We start from the raw sequence: 24,014 nt of genomic DNA, 5'->3' as shown, positions 1-24,014 counted from the left end.
GAGATATGACTCTATCTTGGAGAAAGTTGTCTTTCCTGATTGTAAAGGACGTCAATTTTGCTGGGAGTCCTTCATGGCACAATCAATCAAATACTGCATTGGTGTCAAGAGTGATCAAGCTGTCTCATCCCTGGAACTCAGATTTTTTTCTCCAAATTAGTCCAAGGTTGTAATGAGTTTTAGAGCCAAAAGACTGTCGGCAGAACCCAACCAGTACTTTGAGAAATAGACTAAATACAGAGTCAAGTGATGCAATGGAGCCAGAGGTAAGTGATCTTTTTAATGGAGAAAATATGGGTTGGAAGCTCAGCTTGGCAGTAAATAGGACACCAAGTTCCAAACAGTTTTGTTTAATTTGAAGCATAGATTGATGAGGGGTATAGAAATGGAACAAGGTCGTGGCTATCTCTCGAGGTTGAGGATGATGGCCTTCATTCTGTTGATCTATTTGGAAGTAGCCCACAGAGCAAAGACGCCTGTGCATGTATTTGTTTGACGTGTACTTGATGCTGCACTACAAAAAGCACACGATACTTCACAAATCAACCAACTGATTCCAATAGCATGGAAACCACGACGATTGGAGCTGATGGATTTGTTGCAGCCTTCATCCGCCTTCACAGCCGTTGAGTTTGAAGTAACTTCGTCCACCTGTTCCACTGTTGAGGTCTTGGTTGGATTGTTCTTTGTCAGGGACCTCACCATCAACCTTACCGCCATGGATGACCCTACCAGGAGCATAGCTCCAGATGGAATCGCTCTCAGGATCTCAGGACCACACAAGCTTCTCCACCACAACAAGGCGACAATCCATGGAGAAGTGGAACAAGGTATTTAGTTTATGATCAGTGAATATTCTGCAGCAATTGTAGAGATATTTCAATGTAATATTTTTGAAACACCACAAAATTATAATTAACTCGAGGCCAGAATGATTGCCTGTATAGAATGATTGCCGTGCAGTAGAGAACTACTAACAGAAGTGATTACCACTTAATACTTCAATTTCTTACTTTTCATACAGGCATTGGAGATGATCAAGCTTGACAAAAATCATGATTTGGTATATTTGAACAGCATCTAGCATCTCAGTTTCAATTGGCATGAATCACTGACAGTTTGGTAATCTGTCAGTTGCGGTTAAACTCTTCAATGGTATACCTTTTACTTAAAGGGGATGTAAGAAAATTGAAATATAATGGAAATTATGATATTCAAAATAAATTATGAACAATATTCGAAGACCAATGGACAGCAGAAGCTAACACCAGTAGCTAACACCTGTACATTAACATTTGGCTGGGGAAAGTTGTAACAGAAATATAACAGCAGGGGATAAATTTCGTAGACATTGACTCATGGAGAACTAAGGTCTTTGGCAAGGATGCATATTATCCTTACTTTAGCCAGCAAAGAACTTTTTTCTCATTTGATGTTAATCCAAGTATATTTTTCAGTACAGTTTTCAGTTACAGGCATTTCCACATCATTTTATATTCTAGATGATTATTGATTTATCCCTTGGCACTGGAAGTTGTATTCACAACAAAATGATTTGCAGTTAATAACATCTCAACACATCTTAACATTATTAAGTGGCACTTATTCTGCCGTGCCCAGATGTGTTTTCTGGCTAATTGTTTTAATATGTCATTAAAGTGAGTTTAGTCAGGGATAAACTGATGTTCTCTGAACTTCATTTCCTCTTGTTTCAACCCAAATTCATATTCCTAATGTTATCTGTAATCTATTACATCTGGATGAATGGAAACAGGAAATGCAGCCTCAGTATAGTGCCTCTGAAGCATGCTATTTGCAAACTATCACAGCTTAAATTTTAGCTGATGGTGATTCCAATTAGTTCAAACAGATGAGGTCAGTGGGTACTGAATAAGCAGGAATCATTGTAAGTGCTAAAGTCAGCATTTCATAAAATGGATTCAAATTACTGGTGTTGTGAGAAAAGTTTACAAGTAGCATTTTAATAAGGAAGGCATGTTTATACATTTTTATTTAGTTCCATGTATAAACGTAAGCATACTCTTGATGGTACATTGATTATTGTGTGTATTGAATATTATGTTGTAAGCAAACAAAGTAAGATTGGGCTGAATATTGATTGAATTCCTACTTGCATGTAATATCAAGCTGGACACAGTTCCTCTTTCAGTTATTTGCCCTAGCTATAGTGATCCCCATAAACCACCAGCAGGCGAACCTCCTGGCTCTAACTATTTCAATCACCAGAATCAGAATTATTATCACTGTTTTATATGACGTGATATTTGTTGTTTTGTGGCAGCAGTACAGTGCAAAGACATTTAAAAAACTATAAATTACAAAAAAAAATAGTGCAAAAAAAAAAGGAACAATGAGATAGTTTTCATGGCCAACAGACATACTTTTTGATAAGAGATCTTCATCTGTCAATGTGCTCACTGAAGTGGTTGCAAGATGTCTGTTGCAGACAACTTTGGTTAAACTTGGTCAAGTTTCTACAACAGACATATCCTGCTGCTGTTGACATTTCTGAGCCATGCATTCCTTAAACCAATTAACTGCTTGAAGAAGATATCATGTTTCAAATGAATATCACTTACATTTTTTTCTCTCCAACTCATAATTTGATTTACTTCCATCATCCTCCATTCTTCCAAAAGTATTCTTATGTCAAATTGCAGAGCTCTTGGAAAAATGATTCAAAGGAAAAATGTGAAGGTTGTGGAAGGGATGGTGGTGGGGGGCGGGAGGGTGGTGTTGTGGGAGGTCAATGATCTTGCAGTGGACCTGTGTAAATCTGGACTTATTTCAATAGGAATGGTTTGTGTCTTTCCCTTGGAAGACCTGCTGCAGCATATTTTCTGCATCTGACGAATCATCCCTGTGGAATCCAGAAAAAATGCACAGAGAGAATAAAGACTGGTATTTATACAGGATTGCTTGAGATCTAAACATGATCTAAACTAATTAGAATTTCCATCAGCTAAAATTTAAGCTGTGATATCTTAAAGCACCTCATAGTCAATGAAGTGAAAATCAAAAAAAACTGCTGGTGCTGGAAATTTAAAAACAAAACCAGAAAATGCTGGAAATATTCAGCAGGTCAGGCCAAATCTGTGGGAAGAGAAACAAAGTCAATGTTTCAGACCAGAGGTCAGAACTGACGAAGGGTCTCCTGTATGGCCTGACCGGCTACGTCCAACATTTTCTGTTTTTATCACAGTCAATGAAGTAGTGTTTATCCTGTACTAATTTTTACAGTAGCCAATTTGCACATTGCAACTCCCAGGAAAAGCAATGTGCAAATGACTAGATAACCTGTGTTAATGTTGGTGATTGAAGGATAAATATTGGCTGGGACATAGAGGATAACTCCACATTGTTTTCACTCAAAATAATGTCATGAGATCTTTTATATCTTCTTGAGAAGGCAGGTGGAACCTTATTTTGATGTCTCATTCAACAGTGCAACATACGCTTAAAGTATGCTCATTAATCACAATATGAGCTAGTAAATAACATAAAATCAGATCATTTTGAAACCATATAGTGTTTATTTTCTTTCTTCCAACACCATCCCCATCAAATTATTCAGCTAAGTCTCCCTGACTGTGGGTACTTCATGGGAAACACTCAGCCATTCCACTACAAGACTTATGAGTGATGGATGCCCACTCTGTGTCTATTGGTCATTGATCTTCAAATAGAGGCCAGTGGTGGAGCCCAATCTTGCTTAAATTCTGCAACAATACACTGGAGAATAATCTCTGCGATTTACCTGACATAGGATTGGAGACCTCGTTCGCTTGAATAGGGATTTTCAGTCCGTGGAAGAGAGATTGATTTAAGTTTTTTTTAAATTTCTTTTTTTATTATTTACAACTTTACTAGTTTTTAAATGCCATGAGCATCCCAGTACTTGCTGATAATAATCTCAGCCAAAGATTATTAAGAATATAAACCCCTAGGGAAAATAAAACTTCTAAAGTAACCAAAATTCTTTTTTTTGTAAATTAAAATGAGGATAGGGTGGAATGCTATTGTTACCTTCAGCCAACTCCAAAAACAGGCCAATGTGTACCATTGCAAAGAAAGTACACAAGTAGTGAGAGGGACGAACAGACCCAGCTTAAGGGAAGGCAAGTGAGCAGTGGAAGACATGAGAAGACACAAGTCTTCCTCAGGTTACGGCAGGGTTTGGCTCCTGTGAACTAATCGTAACCCAAACAGTTTGCAAATCAGAAATGTGGCTGCGGATTGAGTTCCCACACAGCAGAAGATGCCTTCAGCCCGGCAGTAGCCAGCAAATCCATCCCACCAGTCTCCCAAATGCTCACTTGTATGTAGGGGCTGTAATAAGTTGGGAGCTTGTGAGCTGGGAAGGACCTGTAGTGTAGTTGTTACAGGTCATTTGGTTCCTCCAGCTTGTTACATGATTCAATAAGACTGTGGTGAACGTCTACCTTAACTCCATGTTCTCACCTTATTCCAATCCCCTTGATTCTACTACAGTATAAAAATCGAGCACCCAATTTTGTATACACTCAATGATTGAATAAACTCAGAACTCTGAGATAAAAAAAATGCCAAGGTTTCACAATAATTCCTTAGATCAATCCAAAATTGCAAACCTTATCCTCAGACTGGTTCCTGCTTCTCCAGTCAGGGTACATACCTCTCAACGCTTCAAGCCCTTCAAGAATTTTGCATTTTTTTTGAGATAATTTCTAATTTTTCTGAATTCTATATACTACAGGCAGGTTCTACATGAACTACTAGAAATGACTCATAATGGGTCTTTTTCAATTTTGTCATGTATTCTAAATAATATTGTAGTTGGGATTCAGTTATTTATATACAGAAACTGAAAAAGTGAGTTAGTTCACAAAGAGTAGTTTTCAGTAAAAGTTGTACCAAAGGAGGTTGTTATAAAATCTCAATTTGAAAATTTTGCTTTTAGTAACACCACTACTATGGAAATATTCGATCAAAATTGCTTTGAACTTTTCTGAACTTTTACACTAAAATGCAAAACAATAAACAACTGCAGAATTATAGTGTAGCAGTTAGCATAACGCTATTACAGCGTCAGGGACCCGGGTTCAATTCTGGTCACTGTCTGCAAGGAGTTTGTACGTTCTCCGGGTGTCTGCGTGGGTTTCCTCCAGGTGCTCCGGTTTCCTCCCACGTTCCAAAAGATGTACGGGTTAGGAAGTTGTGGGTATGCTATGTTGGTGCCGGAAGCATGGCGACACTTGAACACTTGCTGCCCCCAGAACACTCTATGCAAAAGGTACATTTCACTGTGTGTTTCGATGTACATGTGACTAATAAAGAAATCTTACATTCGGGTTTAACATACTTCACTAAATGTTGAATTTGGGAATGCAATTTAGTTGCCTATCAGCACTGGATTGAAAATAGTAGATCAGAGAATTTACAGAAATTGGCTAAACTTGCATAGCACAAGAAAGTTTTAGTACAATATACATAAATTGTAAAAAGCATTTCTGCAATCTTTAAAAATTCATCACACTGAAAGAATGCACACTGGATTGAATGATTGAGATTAGTGGATATTTATGAATTGAGCCATTGTGTTCTCTTGATGGTGCTTTCGTTTAAAACAAAAATAGATCTTATTTTATGTGCAAAGACATTTTTATATTTTTAAAGTTTTGAAAATATTTTTTAATAGCTAGCACAGACCACCAGCAGTGTTAGAGATATTGTGCAGATATGTACTGTCATTGTCACTTAATATTACTCACAGGTGATGGACCACTTTTTTTTGTACTAAATAAATTTTCAGCAGTAATGATACAACACCACTCTTTGTATTCGTTCATGCAATGTGGACATAATTAGCAATCCCAAAACTTATTAGCCATTCCTAACTGCTCCCAAAATGAGGAAGCAGTTAAGAGACAATACGTTGCTAGGTCTGGAGTTGCATATACACCAGACCAGGTAAAGACGGCAGATTTCCTTCCCTGGGGGACACTAGTGAACCAGGTAGCTTTTTACGACAGTTCTGTAGCTTCATGATCAACATTGTTCTGAAAAGCATTTTAATTCCATATTTTTCATATTTAATTGTTAGAATTTAAATTCCCCAGCTGCATGGCTGGATTCAAACCCATGAGTCTGGATCAATTGCAGAATTAAATTTTTTTAAATTAAACTTTTTAAAATTTTAAATTTTATTTACAGCGTGGTGACAGGTCCTTCCGGCCCAACGAGTCCGCGCCGCCCATTTTAAACCCAAATTAACGTACCCATACATCTTTGCAATGTGGGAGGAAATTGGAGCACCCGGAGGAAACCCACGCACACAAGGGAGAACGTACAAACTCCTTACAGACAGCGACGGGAATCAAACCCCAATCGCTGGCACTGTAATAGCGTCACGCTAACCGCTACGCTACCGTGCCGTCATATTAAGAAAATAGGAACTGGAGGACATAAGTCCTGCTCTGCCATTCAATAAAATCACACTTGATCTGATATTGGCCTCAATTCCACTTTCCTGCTGCTCCCACAGCCTTCGATGCCCCGAAAGACCAAACATTTGTCACTCTCAACCTTGAATATATTCAACAACTCCCTCTCATCTCCATCTAAAATGGATGACCCCTTTTGAAACTCTATTCCCTAGTTTTATAATTCCCCATGACACAGGAGACGTCATCTCAGCATCTATGGTGTAAAGTCCACTTAATCTTATATCTTAATCAGATGAGTACAGGGCAAACCAATTCAGCCTTTCATTCCTTTATTCCAGAAATTAATCTAAAGAATAACTTTTCATGTAATGAAAGTGTTCTAACACTCTGATTGACTGCATTGGTTCATGCATGATTTGTTTGTATACCACCAACTTTGAGCAAGAAGTTGAAAGCTAGCCACGCTTTGAGTACAATTTGTGCTTGGATTACCAATTGTTATCAAAGCAGAATCTCCTACCCACTTTTTATGGACGAATCCAAAGACACTTTTCACCGTTTCAGTAGACTTCTGCCATGAGTGTTTAAGCATGTGCCTGCTACAATTCCTCAAGGACCATATGCTGTAGTTTACCATGTTTTCTATTCTGGCTGGCTTTCTGTTGTCTCCTTTCTCTCCAGAAGACCTCCACTATTTTTCTCAATTGAATGTGCAGAACTGTGCATCAAGATCGCTGTATTCAAGCCTTGGTTCGGTATTTACTGAAAACAATCTATTCAGATCTTCATAGTATCTGATTTGGGCCCACCAACACTAGCTTTTAATTTTTGAATTCCATTTCTTTTATTTTGGCCAATGACATGTTTTTCTATTTCCCTTAGTCCTTCATCACCAAGACAATATTTTCCTGCAGGTTTTGGTGTAGTCATAGGACTGTACCGCACAGAAACAGGCCCTTTCAGCCACCCTCTTCTGTGCCAACCATGGTGCCGATCTACACTAATTCTATTTGCCTGGATTAGGCATGTATCCCCCTACGCCATTTCTATGCACGTACCTGACCAAATGCCTTTTAAATATTAATTGTATCTGCCTTCACCACCACCTCTCGCAGCTAATTCCAGATACAAATCTTAAGTTTCAGATCTCCTTTAAATTTCTTCCCTCTCACCTTAAGCCTGTGCCCTCTAGTTTGAGACTCCCCCTTCTCTGGGTACAACTCTAATTATCTATCCTATCTATGCCCCTCATAATTTTATAAAACCTCTACAAGGTCACCCCTCAATCTCCTCCGTTCCAGTGAGAATAAACCCAGCCTATCCAATCTCTCTTTATAACTACAGCCCTCCATTGCAGGCAACATCCTGGTGAATCTCTTCTGCGCTATTATTATCACATCCTTCCTATAGCATGGCGACCACAAGTATACATGATAATCTAAGTGCAGTCCAAACAAATTTTTGTACAGCTGCAACAACCATGCTGCAGGATGTGATTAAGCTAGATAGGGTGCAGAAAAGATTCACGAGGATATTGCCCAGACTGGAGAGCTTGAGCTATAAGATTGAATAGGTTGGGTCTGTTTTCACTGGAGCGAAGATGACTGTACAGAGATTTACAAAATCATGAGGGGCATAGATAGATAGCCACAGTCTTTTTCCCAGGATAGGGGAGTCTAAAACTAGAGGAGACAGATTTAAAGGGGATCTCAGGGGCAAGTTTTTCCACACAGAGGGTGGTGGGTATATGGAACAAGCTGCCCGAGGAGGTGGTAAAGGTAGGTACATTTACGACATTTAAAAATTGGATAGGAAAGGTTTAGAGGGATATGAGCCAAATGCAGGCAAATGGGATTTGTTTAGATAGGCACCTTGGTCAGCATGAACGAGTTGGGTCAAATTGTGCTGTATCACTCCATGAATCAATGAATGAACAATAATACTCGTTACTACCATCGGAAAGGAGGTACAGGAGCCTAAAGACCCACATGCAATGATTCAGGAACAGCTTCTTCCCCTCTCTCATCAGATTTCTGAATGGTCCATGAACATGACTTTATTATTCCTTTCTTTGCATTACTTATTTATTTTCATAATTTATAACAAGTTTATGTCTTTGCACTGTACTGTTGCCACAAAACAACAAACTTCACATCATACAAGTCAGTGATAATAAATCTGATTCTGACTAAATTGAATGCAGTAGAACAGACAGGTCTTCATGGCAGCCATAAAACTTGCAGCACCAACACAACTAGCTGCACAGGATTTTTTATTTAATGGTTGTGTTATTTTTCTGATTAATCTTCCTGTTTTTTACTTCACTCTGTGCCAGATTTTTGCCAAGCTTTTGGACTTTATGACTGGAAAAATGGAATAGTTCAAGCTCCTCTCCATTCAGAACAGTGAGCAGAACACATAGAATACTTCATGAATTAAAAACTATGGTATAATCAAATCCCAGCCCAAGTTTGCATTGCGTTATCCAGAGCTACACCAGAAAAACTGCAACCAATAGTGAAAACTGCCCAAACATACTCTCATTCTCAATAGAACGCAACCAAATCCAAAATGATATTTACCAGATACTTGCTTCTTTAAGTCTTAAAACACAAAGTTTCAACTTACTTAATCATTCCGGCACATCAGGTACAGTTTTTTACTCATTGACTCAAAAAGTTTTGTTTCTCTCTCCACAGATGCGTACTGACCTGTTGAATACTTGCAGCATTTGCTATTTCTGTTGAGTATTCTGAGAACCTGCAATTAACTTGATTTTGCAACTTTTATGGCAATGTGCTTCACCTTGGGTAGAGTTATATAAACAACAGTGGTAATGAAAGACATGGTATACATTGAATTAGATGTGCATGTAACAAGGGCAAACAATAACCAAGAGGGTCTTTAGTCTATGTATAAGTACCATAATAGAGAAGAGAATGAAATCATGTGGTGTATAAGAGATGGTTTCTTGATCATTATGTTGAGCAATTACATTTGTTAACCTCCACTCTGCTGGAATGAGGGGAGCAGATTTAAAGTAATTGGTAACTTTAAAAGGGCAAAAGAAAAATGTTTGCAGCAAGATCACGGTGTCAGTGTGAATTCTTCCCATAGGATAAAATGCAGAATCCTCATCACATTTAACAAGTACTTGGGTGATTATTTGCAGTGCTGTAATCTACAAGGCTAAGGATCAAGAGAAGGATGGAGAGCTCTTTCATGACCATCATGGGAACAATCAGCAGAGTAGTGTCCTCCTGTGTTGTAAATTGCTATAGTTCAATGAGACACAGGCAGATCATCATTTACACCCTCAACACACACGTGGCCAAATTTCTACATTTTTATACAGTGGATTTTGTTTACACACATTACAATACAAACACCACAGCATTCCAATCAATGATCCCAACCATTTTACATTAAAAGTACGCCTGAGCTGTTCTTTTAGTCAGCTCGGGATTTTGAAGTCCTGATTAGTTTTTCTATGAAGGTTGCACTATTAGAGTATATGTTGGCTACAATTTTTCAAAAGATGTAAATGACAGAACTTTGAAATAATACCAAATGCATATTTCAGCATCTGTACAGAATGTGACACCAATTATATGAAGCTGCTGATATCATCAGGTAGGCAAGACAAAGAACAATTGCTATGCGAGTTACAACATGCTGAAACTTCCAACAATTTTAATAATTTAATGATTAAGACAAAAGCAAGAGGCAAAGCTCATAGCAGTTACTTTACCAGTTACTGAGACAGACATTTATTTATTGCGTAAATGAATGTAAAATAAAATAATTATAGATCTATTCAAACATATTATAAATGAAGGCATTTTCAGCAATGTAACAATCCAAACAGCACTTTGCTTTCCATTCAGTCTGAGGCTAATAATTATTAGAGTTAAAGCTTTTAATTATGTTCACAAAGAATCCAGCTGTTGTTGCCCTGTAATTTGCTTCAATTGAATCTGCTGCCAGAAAAGCACTTTGATTTCACCCATCTGGCTAGTGTTCCTGAAAGTAGAGAAATGCAATCAGCATTACAAAGCTCACTTGCTGCAGTGTCAATTTAAGTTATCATGAGAATAACAAGTAGACGGAAGTGCCTTACAGGAAAGGTGAATTGATGGTGGCAGGAGAGGGGGAGTGAAGAATGGGTAATTAAGAGGACAGGGGAATCAGAGTGGGGAGGAGGAGGGCAGGATCTGGGAATCGGAGAGAACAGCAGGAGAATAGGAGGGAGAAGGATAACAAAGGAATGGGAGGGTAAATTGGGTAGGAAACAAAAGATTGAGGGGTAGAGGATTGGAGGCAGGAAGCTATAAGCAATCAAAAGACAGATCATATGGCAGAAAACAGGCAAGGAATCTATACATGGGCGAGAAGTTGAAACTGGGAGGGGATTTGGGTAGGAGAGAGGAGATTAGAGTGGAAAGGGAGGACAGAAAAAAAACAAAAACTAATACTTCCAGCTGGGCACCCAAACAATTTCCCAAAATCCACCGTTTAGAACATAGAACGCTACAGCACAGTACAGGCCTTTCGGCCCACAATGTTGTGCCGACATTTTATCCTGCTCTAAGATCTATCTAACCCTTCCCTCCAACATAGCCTCCTTATTTTTCTATCATTCATGTGTTTATCTAAGAGTCTCTTAAATGTCCCGAATGTATCTGCCCCCACAACCTCTGCTGGCAGTGCATTCCACGCACCCACCACTCTCAGTGAAAAAAAAATTACCCCTGACATCCCCCTTATACCTTCCTCCAATCACCTTAAAACTATGCCCCCTCGTGTTAGCCATTGTCGCAATGGGAAAGTCTTTGACCGTCCACTCGATATATGCCTCTTATCATCTAGTACACCTCTATCAAGTCACCTCTCATCCTCCTTCTCTCCAAAGAGAAAAGCCCTAGCTCACTCAACCTATCCTCAAAAGACATACTCTCCAATCCAGGCAACATCCTGGTAAATCTCCTCTGCATCCTCTCTAAAGCTTCCACATCCTTCCTATAATGAGGCGACCAGAACTGAACACAATACTCCAAGTGTGGTCTAACCAGAGTTCTACAGAGCTGCAACATCACCTCACAGCTCTTGAACTCAATACCCCAAGTAATGAAGGCCAACACTCCATACGCCTTCTTAACAACCCTATCGACCTGCGTAGCAACCTTGAGGGATCTATGGACGTGGACCCCAAGATCCCTCTGTTCCTCCACACTGCTAAGAGTCCTGCCAGTAACCTTGTATCCTGCCTTCAAATTCGATCTCCTGAAGTGTATCACTTCACACATCCAGGTTGAACTCCATCTGCCACTTCTCAGGCCAGTTCTGCACTCTGTCAATATCCTGTTGTAATCTACAGCAACCTTCTACACTATGCACAACACCACCAACCTTTGTATCATCAGCAAACTTACAGTACTAACCCACCCTTCCACATCCTCATCCAAGTCATTTATAAAAATCACAAAGAGCAGAGGATCCCAGAACAGATCCCTGCGGAACACCACTGGTCACCAACCTCCAGGCAGCATACGCTCTATCTACCACCACCCTCTGTCTTCTGAATCCACACAGCCAAGTTTCCCTGGATCCCATGCCTCCTGACTTTCTGAATAAGCCTTCCATGAGGAACTTCATCAAAAGCCTTACTAAAATCAATGTACACCACATCCACTGCTCTACCTTCATCAATGTGCTTTATCACATCCTCAAAGAATTCAGTCAGGCTCGTGAGGCATGACCTGCCCCTCACAAAGCCATGATGACTGTCCCTAATCAGGCTATGCTTCTCTAAATGCCCATAAATCCTGTCTCTAAGAATCTTCTCCAGTAATTTGCCCACCACTGAAGTAAGACTCACTTGTCTGTAATTCCCAGGGTTATCCCTACTCCCTTTCTTAAACAAAGGAACAACAGTTGCCACCCTCCAATCATCTGGCACTACTCCTGTGGCCAGTGAGGACGCAAACATCGTCGCCAAAGGCGCAACAATCTCTTCCCTAGCTTCCCGTAATAACCTTGGATATATCCCATCTGGCTCTGGTGACTTATCTATTCTTATGTTTTTCAACAGTTCCAGCGCATCCTCTTTCCTCATGTCGACATGCCCTAGTATATCAGTCTGTCGTATGCCACCCTCACAAATGTCAAGGTCTCCCTCTCTGGTGAATACTAAAACAAAGTATTCATTAAGGACCTCCTGTACCTCTTCCAACTCCAGGCACATGTTTCCTCTTTTATCTGATTGGTCCTACCCTCACTCTAGTCATCCTCTTATTCTTCACATATGTTTAGAACGCCTTGGGGTTTTCCTTGATCCTACTTGCCAAGGACTTCTCATGCCCCCTTCTAGCTCTCCTTAGTCCATTCTTAAGCTCCCTCCTGTCTGCCTTGGAACTCTCCAGAGCCCTGTCTGATCCATGCTTTCTAAACCTCAGGTAAGCTTCTTTCTTCCTCTTGACAAGATATTCCACATCTCGTATCAACCATGGTTCCTTCACTCTACCATCCTTACCCTGCCTCAATGGGACAAACCTATCCAGAGCCCCATGCACGAATTCCTCAAACAACCTCCACATTTCCGCTGTGCACTTCCCCAAGAACATCTGTTCCCAATTTACACTCCCAAGTTCCTGCCTAATAGCATCATAATTCCCCCTCCCCCAGTTAAATACTTTCCCATATCATCTGCTCCTATCCCTCTGCAAGGCTACGGTAAAGGTCAAGGAATTATGGTCACTATCTCCAAAATGCTCTCCCACCGAGAGATCTGAAATCTGATCAGGGTCATTGCCTAGTACCAGGTCCACTACGTCTTCTCCTCTAGTTGGCCTGTCCACACACTGTATCAGGAATCCTTCCTGTACACACCGAACAAACTCCGTCCCATCTATCCCCTTTACACTAAGACGGCGCCAATCAATATTAGGGAAGTTGAAGTCACCCATAACAACAACCGTTATTTTTGCACCTCTCCAAAATCTGACTCCTGATCTGCTCCTCAGCATCTCTGCTGCTACTGGGGGGTCTGTAGAATACTCCCAATAGAGTGATCGCTCCCTTCCTGTTTCTGACTTCCACCCACACTGACTCAGTGGATGATTCCTCCAGGACATACTCCCTTTCTACAACTGTGACACCAAGTCCCTTACAACAGCCAAATTCCACGTACATCACAGTTCCACGTACTTACCCACGCTCTAAGTTCATCAGCTTTGTTCCTGATACTTCTCGCATTAAAGTAGACACACTTCAGCCCATCCAAATGACTGCAATTTTGCACTTTCAACTGCCTATCCTTCCTCACAGTCTTTCTACACTCTGCATCTACTTGTGCAGTAAAAGAACCAAGCTCTGACCTATCACTCTGGTTCCCATTTCCCTGCCAAATTAGTTTAAACCCACCCCAACAGTTCTAGCAAACCTGCCCGCAAGAATATTGTGTAACCTGTCCCTTTTCTACAGGTCGTACCTTCCCCAGAAGAGATCCCAATTATCAACAAATCTGAAACCCTGCCCCCTGCACCAATTTCTCAGCCACGCATTCATCTGCCAAATCATCCTATTCTTACCCTCACTGGCACGTGGCACAGGCAGCAACCCAGAGATTACTACCCTTGAGGTCCTGCTTTTCAGCTTCCTATCTAACTCCCTATATTCCCTCTTCAGGACCTCATCTCTTTTCCAACCTATGTCATTGGTACCAATAGGTACCATGACCTCTGGCTGTTCACCCTCCCCCTTCAGAATGCTGTGGACCCAATCCGAGACATCCCTGACTCTGGCACCCAGGAGGCAACATTCCATCTGGGAGTCTCTTTCATGTCCACAGAATCTCCTGTCTGCCGCTCTCCTCTTCTCCCCCCCTTCCCTTCTGCACCACACGACCAGGCTCAGTGCCAGAGACCTGGTCACCATGGCTTTCCCCAGGTAGGTTGTCCCCCCCAACAGTAACCAAAGCGGTATACCTGTTATTGAGGGGAACGGCCACAGGGGTACTCTGCACTACCTGCTTATTCTCTGTCCTCCTGACAGTCACCCAGCTACCTGCCTCCTCCAGCTTCGGAGTGACTGCCTCCCTGTAGCTCTTGCCTATGTACTCCTCAGTATCCCGTAGGAGCCAAAGGCTTGTGTGGCTTCTGCACCACTCACCATTGCACAACATACCATAGCGGTGCAGAGTGACGATTCTAAACAGTGTTGTTATGCTATTAAAGCTGCCCGAATGTGATTCATACTTGACTAATTATGTCCATTTGTAAAAGCAGCAGCCCACTCAGCCCATCGAGACATTCAATGACTGGTCTGATCTTGGTCTCAGCACCAACTTCCTGCTCTCTCCCCATTGCCTCTCATTTCTTTGTAGTTTCATCTTTTAATCTTTGCTTTGAATATATTCAATGACTCCACCTCCACAGCTCTGTTATTTCAGAGCTTTGAAGTTCTCTAACATAAGAAATTCTTCATCAGTCTTAAATGGGTAATCTCTTATTCCGAAACACCCCCTCCTCCACTCCCTGGGGAAACATCCTTTCATCATCTACCCCGTCAATTCCCTTTAAAATCTTATATTTCACAACGACAGTAAAGCTGTCAATCAGTGGTTTTTGCTGGAGGGAGCAGATTCAGTTACAGGCTGACATGGGCTGTCATGCATTTTAGCCCTTTCTCCCATGAAAGCTAATACTTATTCTTAAAATGTTACAACATGGAAAGATTTATGAAAGTAATTGTCTACACATTATAAACACACACCAGTATTGATTATCAAAGGTTTGTATCATGTGATCCATTAAATTTTCCAGGTAACTTGGCCCTCAAAGCCAGCTGTGGTTATTTACATGTGTGGTGCCCTGTCAGCTTACATCTTTAAAAAGGAACTGAATCTGGATCAAATATTAAGTAGACACTGTAATTAAGAAATACTTTGTGTTTAATCCTCTAGGAGCATGGTGACTGAATACTGTACATTCATTACAAAATTAACATACTACCATAAGCACATTCAAGCAATTGCCTTCGGGGGCTTTCCAAAGAGAAGCCTCCATTTGCTCATTCCATTGTCAACCCTGTTCCTTCCAACAGCTGCAGTATTCTATCAGAAGGTGTCCTGATTTCATTCCTATCACTGAGGCATGAATTATTCAGATTTTATCTTTTGTTCAGTTCAGTTTTTTTAAAAATTCTTAATCTTTGTCAAAGCTGGCTTTTCTCAGTTATTAAGAAGCCTTGGGCAAATGCATCGACTTTTGGTTTCAATATTAAAGTGCAACTAAACTGGCAAAGGCAATAAAAATACTTGCATATTTAAAGCTGTCAACTGGCACCTGTGTTTTAATGATTCCAGGGTCTGCTCTCCCCCCCACCACCAAGTTATTAGAATCACACACTGACTACCATATTTTAATAGATGTCCACAAACAAATGTGATTAATCAGTATTCCAAGAACAAATAATCACATTTTGAAAGCCACATTCTTAAACCAAAATTCCTGATTTGAAGTATATAATGGAGTTACAAAGATGTAAAGGAATAAACATTTAAGTAGGTCTTAGAGGATGTTTTCTTTGTTATTTTTGGATAAAATCTTAAATCCTACCTAAAGTCAAAACAATTGAGATGAAATGATTTTAACCTGGCAAGCTACTGTATAAGGGCTGGTAAACAAAATTAGCCATCACTCATTTTTCATTGGGGGTGCAGGGGGGAGAAAACTATAATCTTAGAATTGTTTCAATTTGTCAAATTAGCATTTAGCCTCCAATCACTGTCAATTAAAAACATTGTACATGACATGACCATAAACAAGAGTACAAAATGTGAAATTAAAATATCCACAAATCCAGCTCAAATCAGGCTACAATAACCCCCATGTTAAATGGCCTTCCAAATTTTACTGTTAAAGTTCATCCTAAATAGTAGTTATTTGTACAAACTTCAAGAGGAGACAATGCCACGGGAGTAAATAATTAACCAAAATATCTTATGTTTCATCTACACTAGTACTACAAATTAAAATATAACCTGTCTTTTGAAAACAGGGATAGACAACTGTGGTTATAGTAAATGGAATTTATGTAGAAAGGTTAATAACGTGTACCTTTGAGAGTGATGCTGAGAATACCAAATGTTTCAATCCACTCAGTAATTCCAATTATCTCAGAGTTAATTACACATCATAAAGCAAGTAGTTTGTCCCAACCACCCGGCAGCCAGAAAGCCCCATCATTCCAAATCCACCAAATCCATGGGTTTCATGCCAAGCAACAATGCTTGGTAGCACCTCAACTGCTGCTCCAGCTAACAATGCAAATGAGTTCTACTCAAGATTTTAAATGAGCAAACTGTGCATATTTCTACAGGTGTGTGTTGGCAAATCGTGCAATCCAGCCTTCTCTTGTCCTTCTGTTTTCTGGACCTCTCCCCAACTGGCTCCTCTATATCCCACCAAATGTGCAAGGCTGCTCACTTTCAGTTGACATGTCTGTGGCATGTAGAATGTTAGTTTAGAGTGGATCAGGACACTGATATGACAGGCTGCAGCAATAATCACTTCCCTCAAAGTTACATTTTACACAGTCTAAACTTTTTTTTACATCAATGAATGCAATTCTACTTTCTACCCATGGAAAGACTAACAATGTAGTTATTAAAAAAATAACTTGTGAAAATTATGACTCAAGTGTCTGTAGATCCGTGGATGAAAGTTTAGGTATCAGAAACATGAACAGAGCTGTGAATATTTCACGTATGCTGTGTGGTTACCTTTTCAGTTACCTTAACCACCATAAGTGCTCTACTTTTTTCCAATATATTGTACATCCTTTCCTGTCTTTTTCAGAAGCTGTGTCAGCATCTCTACGTTGTGGTTAGATTCAACAAAGACTTTCTTGTTGGGAAGATCGACATCAAACTGTATACCTGCAATAAATGAAAGAAAAACAATGATCAAGGCAGGTCATTGTACTTTAGCTATTTGAAAAAAAGAGTTCTAAAGGAAGGAATGATCATTTCAAAACTGGCACACACACACCTTCATTTTGACAGAGCAGATTAAATGAACTATATTATTATAACTAAAATAAATTAGTCAGGAACTTCAACTGCTAAACAATGCAGTGCCATTCTATAGTGCTGGGAGAAGCTGGGATGGGCAAATGTATAAAAACATCCTGCTCAACCGTGACCATTTGATTCAATTCAACAAAACACCCAAGCCCAACCTTGAGAATCAATGAAACACAAGAACAGCAAAATTATGCAAAAGTCAACCTTTAAATCAACACCTTTCTAATTTGGACATGTACCAGCATCTTTTCATTTTTGCCAAGTCAAATTCCAGACATTCCCTAACAAATACAAAATTTTGTCATCCAGTTAAGTAAGGTGATCAGAAAGAAAATGAAAATTAATTTAAGCACAGGTTAGGCACAACTACAAAGATAAAATGCTTTGCTTTGAGTAGAAAGCCTAGTTATCTTTCCCAATAGCTAAAAGCTTAATTAGACAAACCTAAATTCAATATTTGGGAGTTACACAGGAGCATGATTAGATAACATTCCACATGAGATAGGAGGGGTGAAAAGGTTGGTCAAAGAAGGCACAGGGGAACAAAGGATTAAGAGGCCTTAATAAATTCCAGCGGCTAGGGCCCAGGTGACAAAGACATTGCTGCCACCTAGAAGGAAAATATGAAATGCCAGAAATGGTCAGAATGGGGAAGCATGGAGATCTGAGGTTGTAGGGCTGGATGCTGCAGAAAACAAGGATGAGAATTTTAAATTTCCAAGAGCCAATGCTGGTCATCAACCACAGAGATAATGAATGAACAGGATTAAGTAAGACCGCAGATGCTGGAACCTAGAACAAAAAAGCAGAATGCTGGAAGAACTCAGCAGGTCAAACAGCATTCATGAAGGCAAAAGGTACAAGTCAATGTTTTGGGTTGAGACCCTGCATCAGGATTAAGTGCTGCAGAGTCCTGATACAGGGTCTAAACCTGAAACATTGACTTACACTGTGTGCCTCCATAGATGTTGCTTGATTCACTGAATTCTTCCAACTTTGTTTTTTTTGTTCAGGATGGAATAAGAGTTTGGATTCAGGTTATGGTGCATGGAAGGTACTCTCACACACAATCAATCACAGTGTCATTTTTGATTTTGGAAGCCTAATCCATTCAACGCACAACAGCATCTTAAGAACATGAGAAACAAGAGTAGGAAGTCCCCTCAGCCCTCAGGGTAGAGAATTCAAATGGAAAACATTTATCACATTTCGATATGCCAACGCATAATTTGGAAATTGTGGCTCCTTGTCCAAGACTTCTCAGTCCAGGGGAATCTCTTTCCTGCATCTGACCTATCAAACCTTTTAAGAATTTTGTATATGGTTTTGCTGAGATTTCCTTTCATTCTTCTAAATGCAAAAGAATACAAGAGAATATATGGAGGTGATAATATTCCTACTTCACCCCTTCCTTCAATGGTAACCTCTAAAATTAGAATGCTGTCAAAGCTCTCTGTTCATCAAGACATTAGGGAGACAATCAAACAACCAATGCTGTGCAAGGACACTGCAAAACTCAGCCACTCAGCAAATGAAGAGAAGCTGCAGTAATAAGAAATGAGGGTTTTTCAGCACCAAAGGGAGATAGGTGAGGTAATTTAATAAGCATGAACAACAGCAGCATGGGAAAGGTAAATCTGGAAAATTACAAAACAACTTGGGACTACAAACTTAACTGCAAGACAGATATCAATAGATCTTTAGATATTAAAAGAACCAAAAGATATAGGGTTAGTGCAGGAAAGTGCAGCTCAGGTAAAAGATCATCCATGATCTTACTGAATGGAAAAACAAGGACAGGAGTCCACTTCAGCTTTTTTCCTATGCAGTGAAGGCAAAATTTAGGACTGATCTCAGCAAGTCTTTCTTCACAACAGAAGCAATCAACATGTCAAACTGACTCCTGCATAAATTAACAGAAGGAATAAATCTTGTCATGGTTACCACAACAAGCCACACATTAATAAAAGACGGACCAACTGGTGTCCCTCATAATGTAAGAATCAATTAGTTTATGATTTTATATTTTTCTCGACAGATAAAATTTGAATAGTAATCTTGAACATCTGGTTGATTCCTCAGAGATTAACATCCAAATCAAAATATTTGAATATGAACGAGATTGAAGTATTATCTTCTATGCTTGAATCAGCTTTCAAGAGTGAAAACCTTCAGCTCACCTTCTACTTTATTCAGCACTCGAGTCACTGCATTAGAACAGCCTTCACATGTCATATCCACAAAGAATTCGTGCTTCTGCAGAAGATTAAATGAAGATTTAAGAATCACCATTCCTAATTATTCATTGGGCTTCTTTAAAGAGCAATTTCTGACTGTTAGGTTGTCAAATTATGTAACAGATCAGATCAAAAAACAAAGTACATCTCCATATGTTGTTTCAAGTTCAAAAAAACACGGCCTCAGAAGCCTGAAGAGGACCAATGCAGAGTAGTCACATCAAGTCATGCTGATTTTTGCTGGTAGTTCTGATCAAAGCCCTTAGTGCTTAGATGATGAAAACGGAGCAAATCCTAGACTTCCACGCATATAGAAATTCATGACTACTGACAGATTTGGGATGCTAAAAATCATTTGACTCTACCACTGGACTCTGAATGGAATACCAGAGACAGTTAAAAGCTATCAAAACACAATTATGTAAAGCACTGTCCCTCATTTGCCAGCTGTCCAAGGCAGTTTAGGTTAAGGCGTTCTCATTGCTCTACCCAAAGTCTGCAAGGACCACACCAGATTCCAGGGTGCAGTGAGACAGGCCTCTGTATTTGGCCCAGGCAAGTCGAACAGCCTTTCCAGGTTAAGAAGTGGGTCAGCTGATCTGGCGTATTGAACTGTTTGACTCCAAGAGAGGCCAGTCAACATCTCAGATCTGTGCCAGCTTTCAAAAAGGCATCCAATTAATCTTGTTCCCATGCTCTTGCTCTGTAGTTCATTCTCAAGAATATATTCAGATTACTAACAAATTTCCTATTAAATCTGTATCCACCATCCTATTTCATCTTAGAAACCAATACTAATGTTGATCACACCTTGTGGAATTTTTTTTCCCACATCACCTCGCTTTTTGACAATGGCCACAACTCTGAACCTTGAAAACTTTGCCAGCTTGGTCAACATTCATTTCTGATCCCTAACTTTCCCTGAAAAATAGTTTGCTAAGCCATTAACACACTCATCCCTGGAACCATTCTGTTAAATCTCCTCCTGAAACCTGCTGAAATCAACAAAATCATGCCCTCTCTAAATCTTTTACCATCCTCCTCAATGTCCACAACAACTTTGGTTTATGCAGTATGAGTGGGGTAGCAGAGGAAGTGAGAGATGGAGGAGTGGATTGGGGGATTACATGGTGGGGAAATTAGCACAACAGGAAAGTAAGAGCAGGAGAATGCCACTTGTCCCCACAAGTATACCCCTACCATCCAAAACAACCATAGCCAATCCACTTGAGTGGGGACATCAAGAGAGGGGTATGGGCTCGGTCTGGGGACATCAGGGTGGGGCGGGGGGGGGGCTCCATCTGGGAAGTTGAAGGAGTGGACTCAATCAGGAGATTTTAGGGGTTTGATCTGGCAATATCAAGGTTGGGGTTGGTCTGACGATACAAAGGGTCACAAAAGGCATTGCTCTCTCCATGACTCCCTGGTCTGCTCGTCCCTCCCCGGTCTGCTCGTCCCTCCCCACCGATCCCCCTCCAGGCACTTATCGCTGCAACTGTCCCAAATGTTACACCTGTCCCTACACCTCCTCCCTCACCACCATTCAGGGCCCAAACAGTCCTTCCAGATGAGGCAGCAGTTCACATGTGAATCCATCGGTGTCATTTATTGTATCTGGTGCTCCCAGTGTGGCCTCCTCTACATCGGTGAGGAGTTTGGGGGATCGCATCATCAAGCACTTTCGCTCCATCTGCCACAATAGCCAGGATCTCCTGGTGGCCAACCATTTTAATTCCAGTTCCCATTTCGACACTGGCCTGTCCACGGCTCGTCTACTGCCAAATTGAGACTAGACACAGATTAGAGGAACAACACCTCATATTCTGTCTTGATAGTCTGCAACCTGACGGCATCAACATCCCACCCGCCTTTGTTTTTCCTTATCCCTCTGGCCCCTTTACCCCTTCTCTTTCTGCTCCCCTGTGCTTGTGACGAGCCCATCACTCACACCTTCCTCCCTCTGGTTCCCCACCTCCTTCCCTTTATTCCATGTTCCACTGTCCTAACCTATCAGATTCCATCTTCTTCAGCCCTTTGCCCCTTCCATCTAGCACTTACCCCCTCCCCCAATTACCTACCTTCACCCTCTCACCTGGATTCACCTATCACCCACCAGCTTGTGCTCTTCCCCCCTCCCCCCCCTTTTATTCTGGCTTCAGCCCTCTTTCTTTCCAGTCCCGAAGAAGGGTCTTCACCCGTCCGGGGGGGGGGGGGGGGGGGTAGTTAGTCAGGAGACATTGGGGGGGCGGGAGAGGGGTCGGTCGAGGGGGCGTCGGGGGGGGGGGGCCCGTCGGGGGGGGGGGGGGGTCGGTCGGGGGACATGGGCACCGAGTACCTGACGACGGCCCGGCCACAGTAAGCCCCGCCCCCCCAGTCCTGGGCCGCTCCGTGCGCCCCGAAGGTTCGCCGAGCCACCTCAGCCTACAACCCCAGCACCAAAAACCTCACTTCCACCCGGGCCCTGACCACCAACGTGAACTGTCCGCCGGGGGGGGGGGGGGGGGCGCTTCCTCACCGACATCTCCGCCCCGCTTCGCCGCCAACCGTTACCAGCAGCGTGCAGCCCACCACGCATGCGCGAAGGATCAGTCACGTGAGGAGTCCGCTGCGCAGGCGTGGACGCCGATCACGTGGGGCATTCCGAGTCCCGCACCGCAAGGAGCGGTGGCGGTTCGGCCCTCCGGCCCCCGGGGGAGCTGGAGGTTCAGGTCGGACGCAGGGCTGGTCCGGGCTGGGTTCCGTCGTTCTCCTCCTCCCTTTCCTCTTGTTCGCGACCATCTTCAGCCTCTGCCTCATGGTCCTCGGGCTCTGGGTGTCTTTGCAGTCCTGCCCCGGCACCGGGAGTGTTGGGGTTCAGTAAACGCTGATAATCCGCCGTCCGATTATTCGGGATTCCCAGGGTTCGGCGCCGAGGGTGGGGGATGGTCCCCCTGCACCCTTGAAACCCCCCGGGACCCTGGTTCCCATTGCACCCCAGAAAGTCACAGGGACCCTGGTACCCGTTGCACCCTAGAAACCCACTGGGACCCTGGTTCCGATTATAGACAATAGGAGCAGAAGTAGACCATTCGGCCCTTCGGGTCTGCACTGCCATTTTGAGATCATGGCTGATCCTCAACAATCAATATCCTGTTCCTGCCTTGTCCCCATATCTCCTGATTCCTCTATCTATAAGAAACCTATCTAGCTCCTTCTTGAAAGTGCCCAGAGAATTGGCCTCCACTGCCCTCTGAGGCAGTGCATTCCACAGATTCACAACCCTCTGGGAGAAGAAGTTTTTCCTCACCTCTGTCCTAAATGGCCTAGCCCTTATTCTTAAATCATGCCCCCGGTCCTGGACTTCCCCAACATCTGGAACATATTTCCTGTCTCTATCTTGTCCAATCCCTTAATAATCCTGTATGTTTCAATCAGATCCCCTCTCAATCTTCTCAATTCCAGCATGTACAATCCCAGTCTCTCCAACCTCTCAGCGTAAGACAGTCCCGACATCCCTGGAATTAACCTCTTAAACCTACGCTGCACGCCCTCTATAGCCAGGATATCCTTCCTTAACCCTGAAGACCAAAACTGTACACAATACTCCAGGAGTGGTCTCACCAGGGCCCTGTACAAATGCAAAAGAATCTCTTTGCTTTTGTACTCAATTCCTCTTGTAATACAGGCCAACATTCCATTAGCCTTCATCACTGCCTGCTGCACTTGCTCATTCACTTTCAGTGACTGATGAACAAGGACTCCTAGATCCCTTTGTATTTCCCCCTTACCTAACTCCACACCATTCAGATAATAATCCGCCTTCCTGTTCCTGCTCCCAAAGTGGATAACCTCACACTTATCCACATTAAACTTCATCTGCCAAGTATCTGCCCACTTACCCAACCTATCCAAATCACCTTGAATTCTCCTAACTTCCTCTTCACATGTCGCACTGCCACCCAACTTTGTATCATCAGCAAACTTGCTGATGTTATTCACAATGCCTTCATCTAAATCATCAACATAGATCGTAAACAGCTACGGTCCCAGCACCGAGCCCTGTGGCACCCCACTAGTCACGGCCTGCCATTCTGAGAAACATCCATTCACCCCTACCCTTTGTTTCCTATCCGCCCCCCAATTCCATGAGCCCTAATTTTACCCACCAATCTCCTGTGCGGCACTTTATCAAATGCCTTCTGAAAGTGGAGGTATACAACATCCACTGACCCCGAATCTAAGGAACATCGGAAAATGATCACCAAT

The 24,014-nt window shown here is 41.8% G+C and overlaps 1 protein-coding gene across 2 annotated transcripts; it reads right to left on the bottom strand.

Moving 5' to 3' along the window:
- Positions 1–9,778: 9,778 nt before the first annotated feature.
- Positions 9,779–22,383, bottom strand: atox1 (antioxidant 1 copper chaperone). Of its 2 annotated transcripts, none has more exons than XM_052015111.1 (4): positions 22,285–22,383; positions 19,713–19,788; positions 17,230–17,385; positions 9,779–10,469 (listed from the first exon to the last, which is right to left on the bottom strand). In XM_052015111.1, exons 1-3 carry the CDS (start codon positions 22,342–22,344, stop codon positions 17,261–17,263), a joined length of 261 nt encoding a protein of 86 aa, XP_051871071.1. In that variant the 5' UTR covers positions 22,345–22,383; the 3' UTR covers positions 9,779–10,469; positions 17,230–17,260. The 2 variants fall into 2 exon arrangements, with proteins under 2 accessions (XP_051871071.1, XP_051871072.1); XM_052015112.1 differs by having other exon boundaries at positions 17,242–17,385.
- Positions 22,384–24,014: the final 1,631 nt, after the last annotated feature.

Source organism: Pristis pectinata, chromosome 4 (genome assembly GCF_009764475.1).
Source record: "Pristis pectinata isolate sPriPec2 chromosome 4, sPriPec2.1.pri, whole genome shotgun sequence".
In the NCBI taxonomy this organism is placed as follows: Eukaryota; Metazoa; Chordata; class Chondrichthyes; order Rhinopristiformes; family Pristidae; genus Pristis; species Pristis pectinata.
The sequence above is the reverse complement of the archived record's forward strand: the minus strand, read 5'-3'. Positions and strand labels throughout refer to the sequence as shown.

Coding starts and splice junctions, on each gene's coding strand:
- atox1 (XM_052015111.1), bottom strand. CDS start 22,344: ATGCGTGGTGGGCTGCACGCTGCTGGTAACGGTTGGCGGCGAAGCGGG. Junction 19,789..22,284: donor GAAGCGGGGCGGAGATGTCG/GTGAGGAAGCGC, acceptor AATCTTCTGCAG/AAGCACGAATTCTTTGTGGA. Junction 17,386..19,712: donor AGTGCTGAATAAAGTAGAAG/GTGAGCTGAAGG, acceptor CATTTATTGCAG/GTATACAGTTTGATGTCGAT.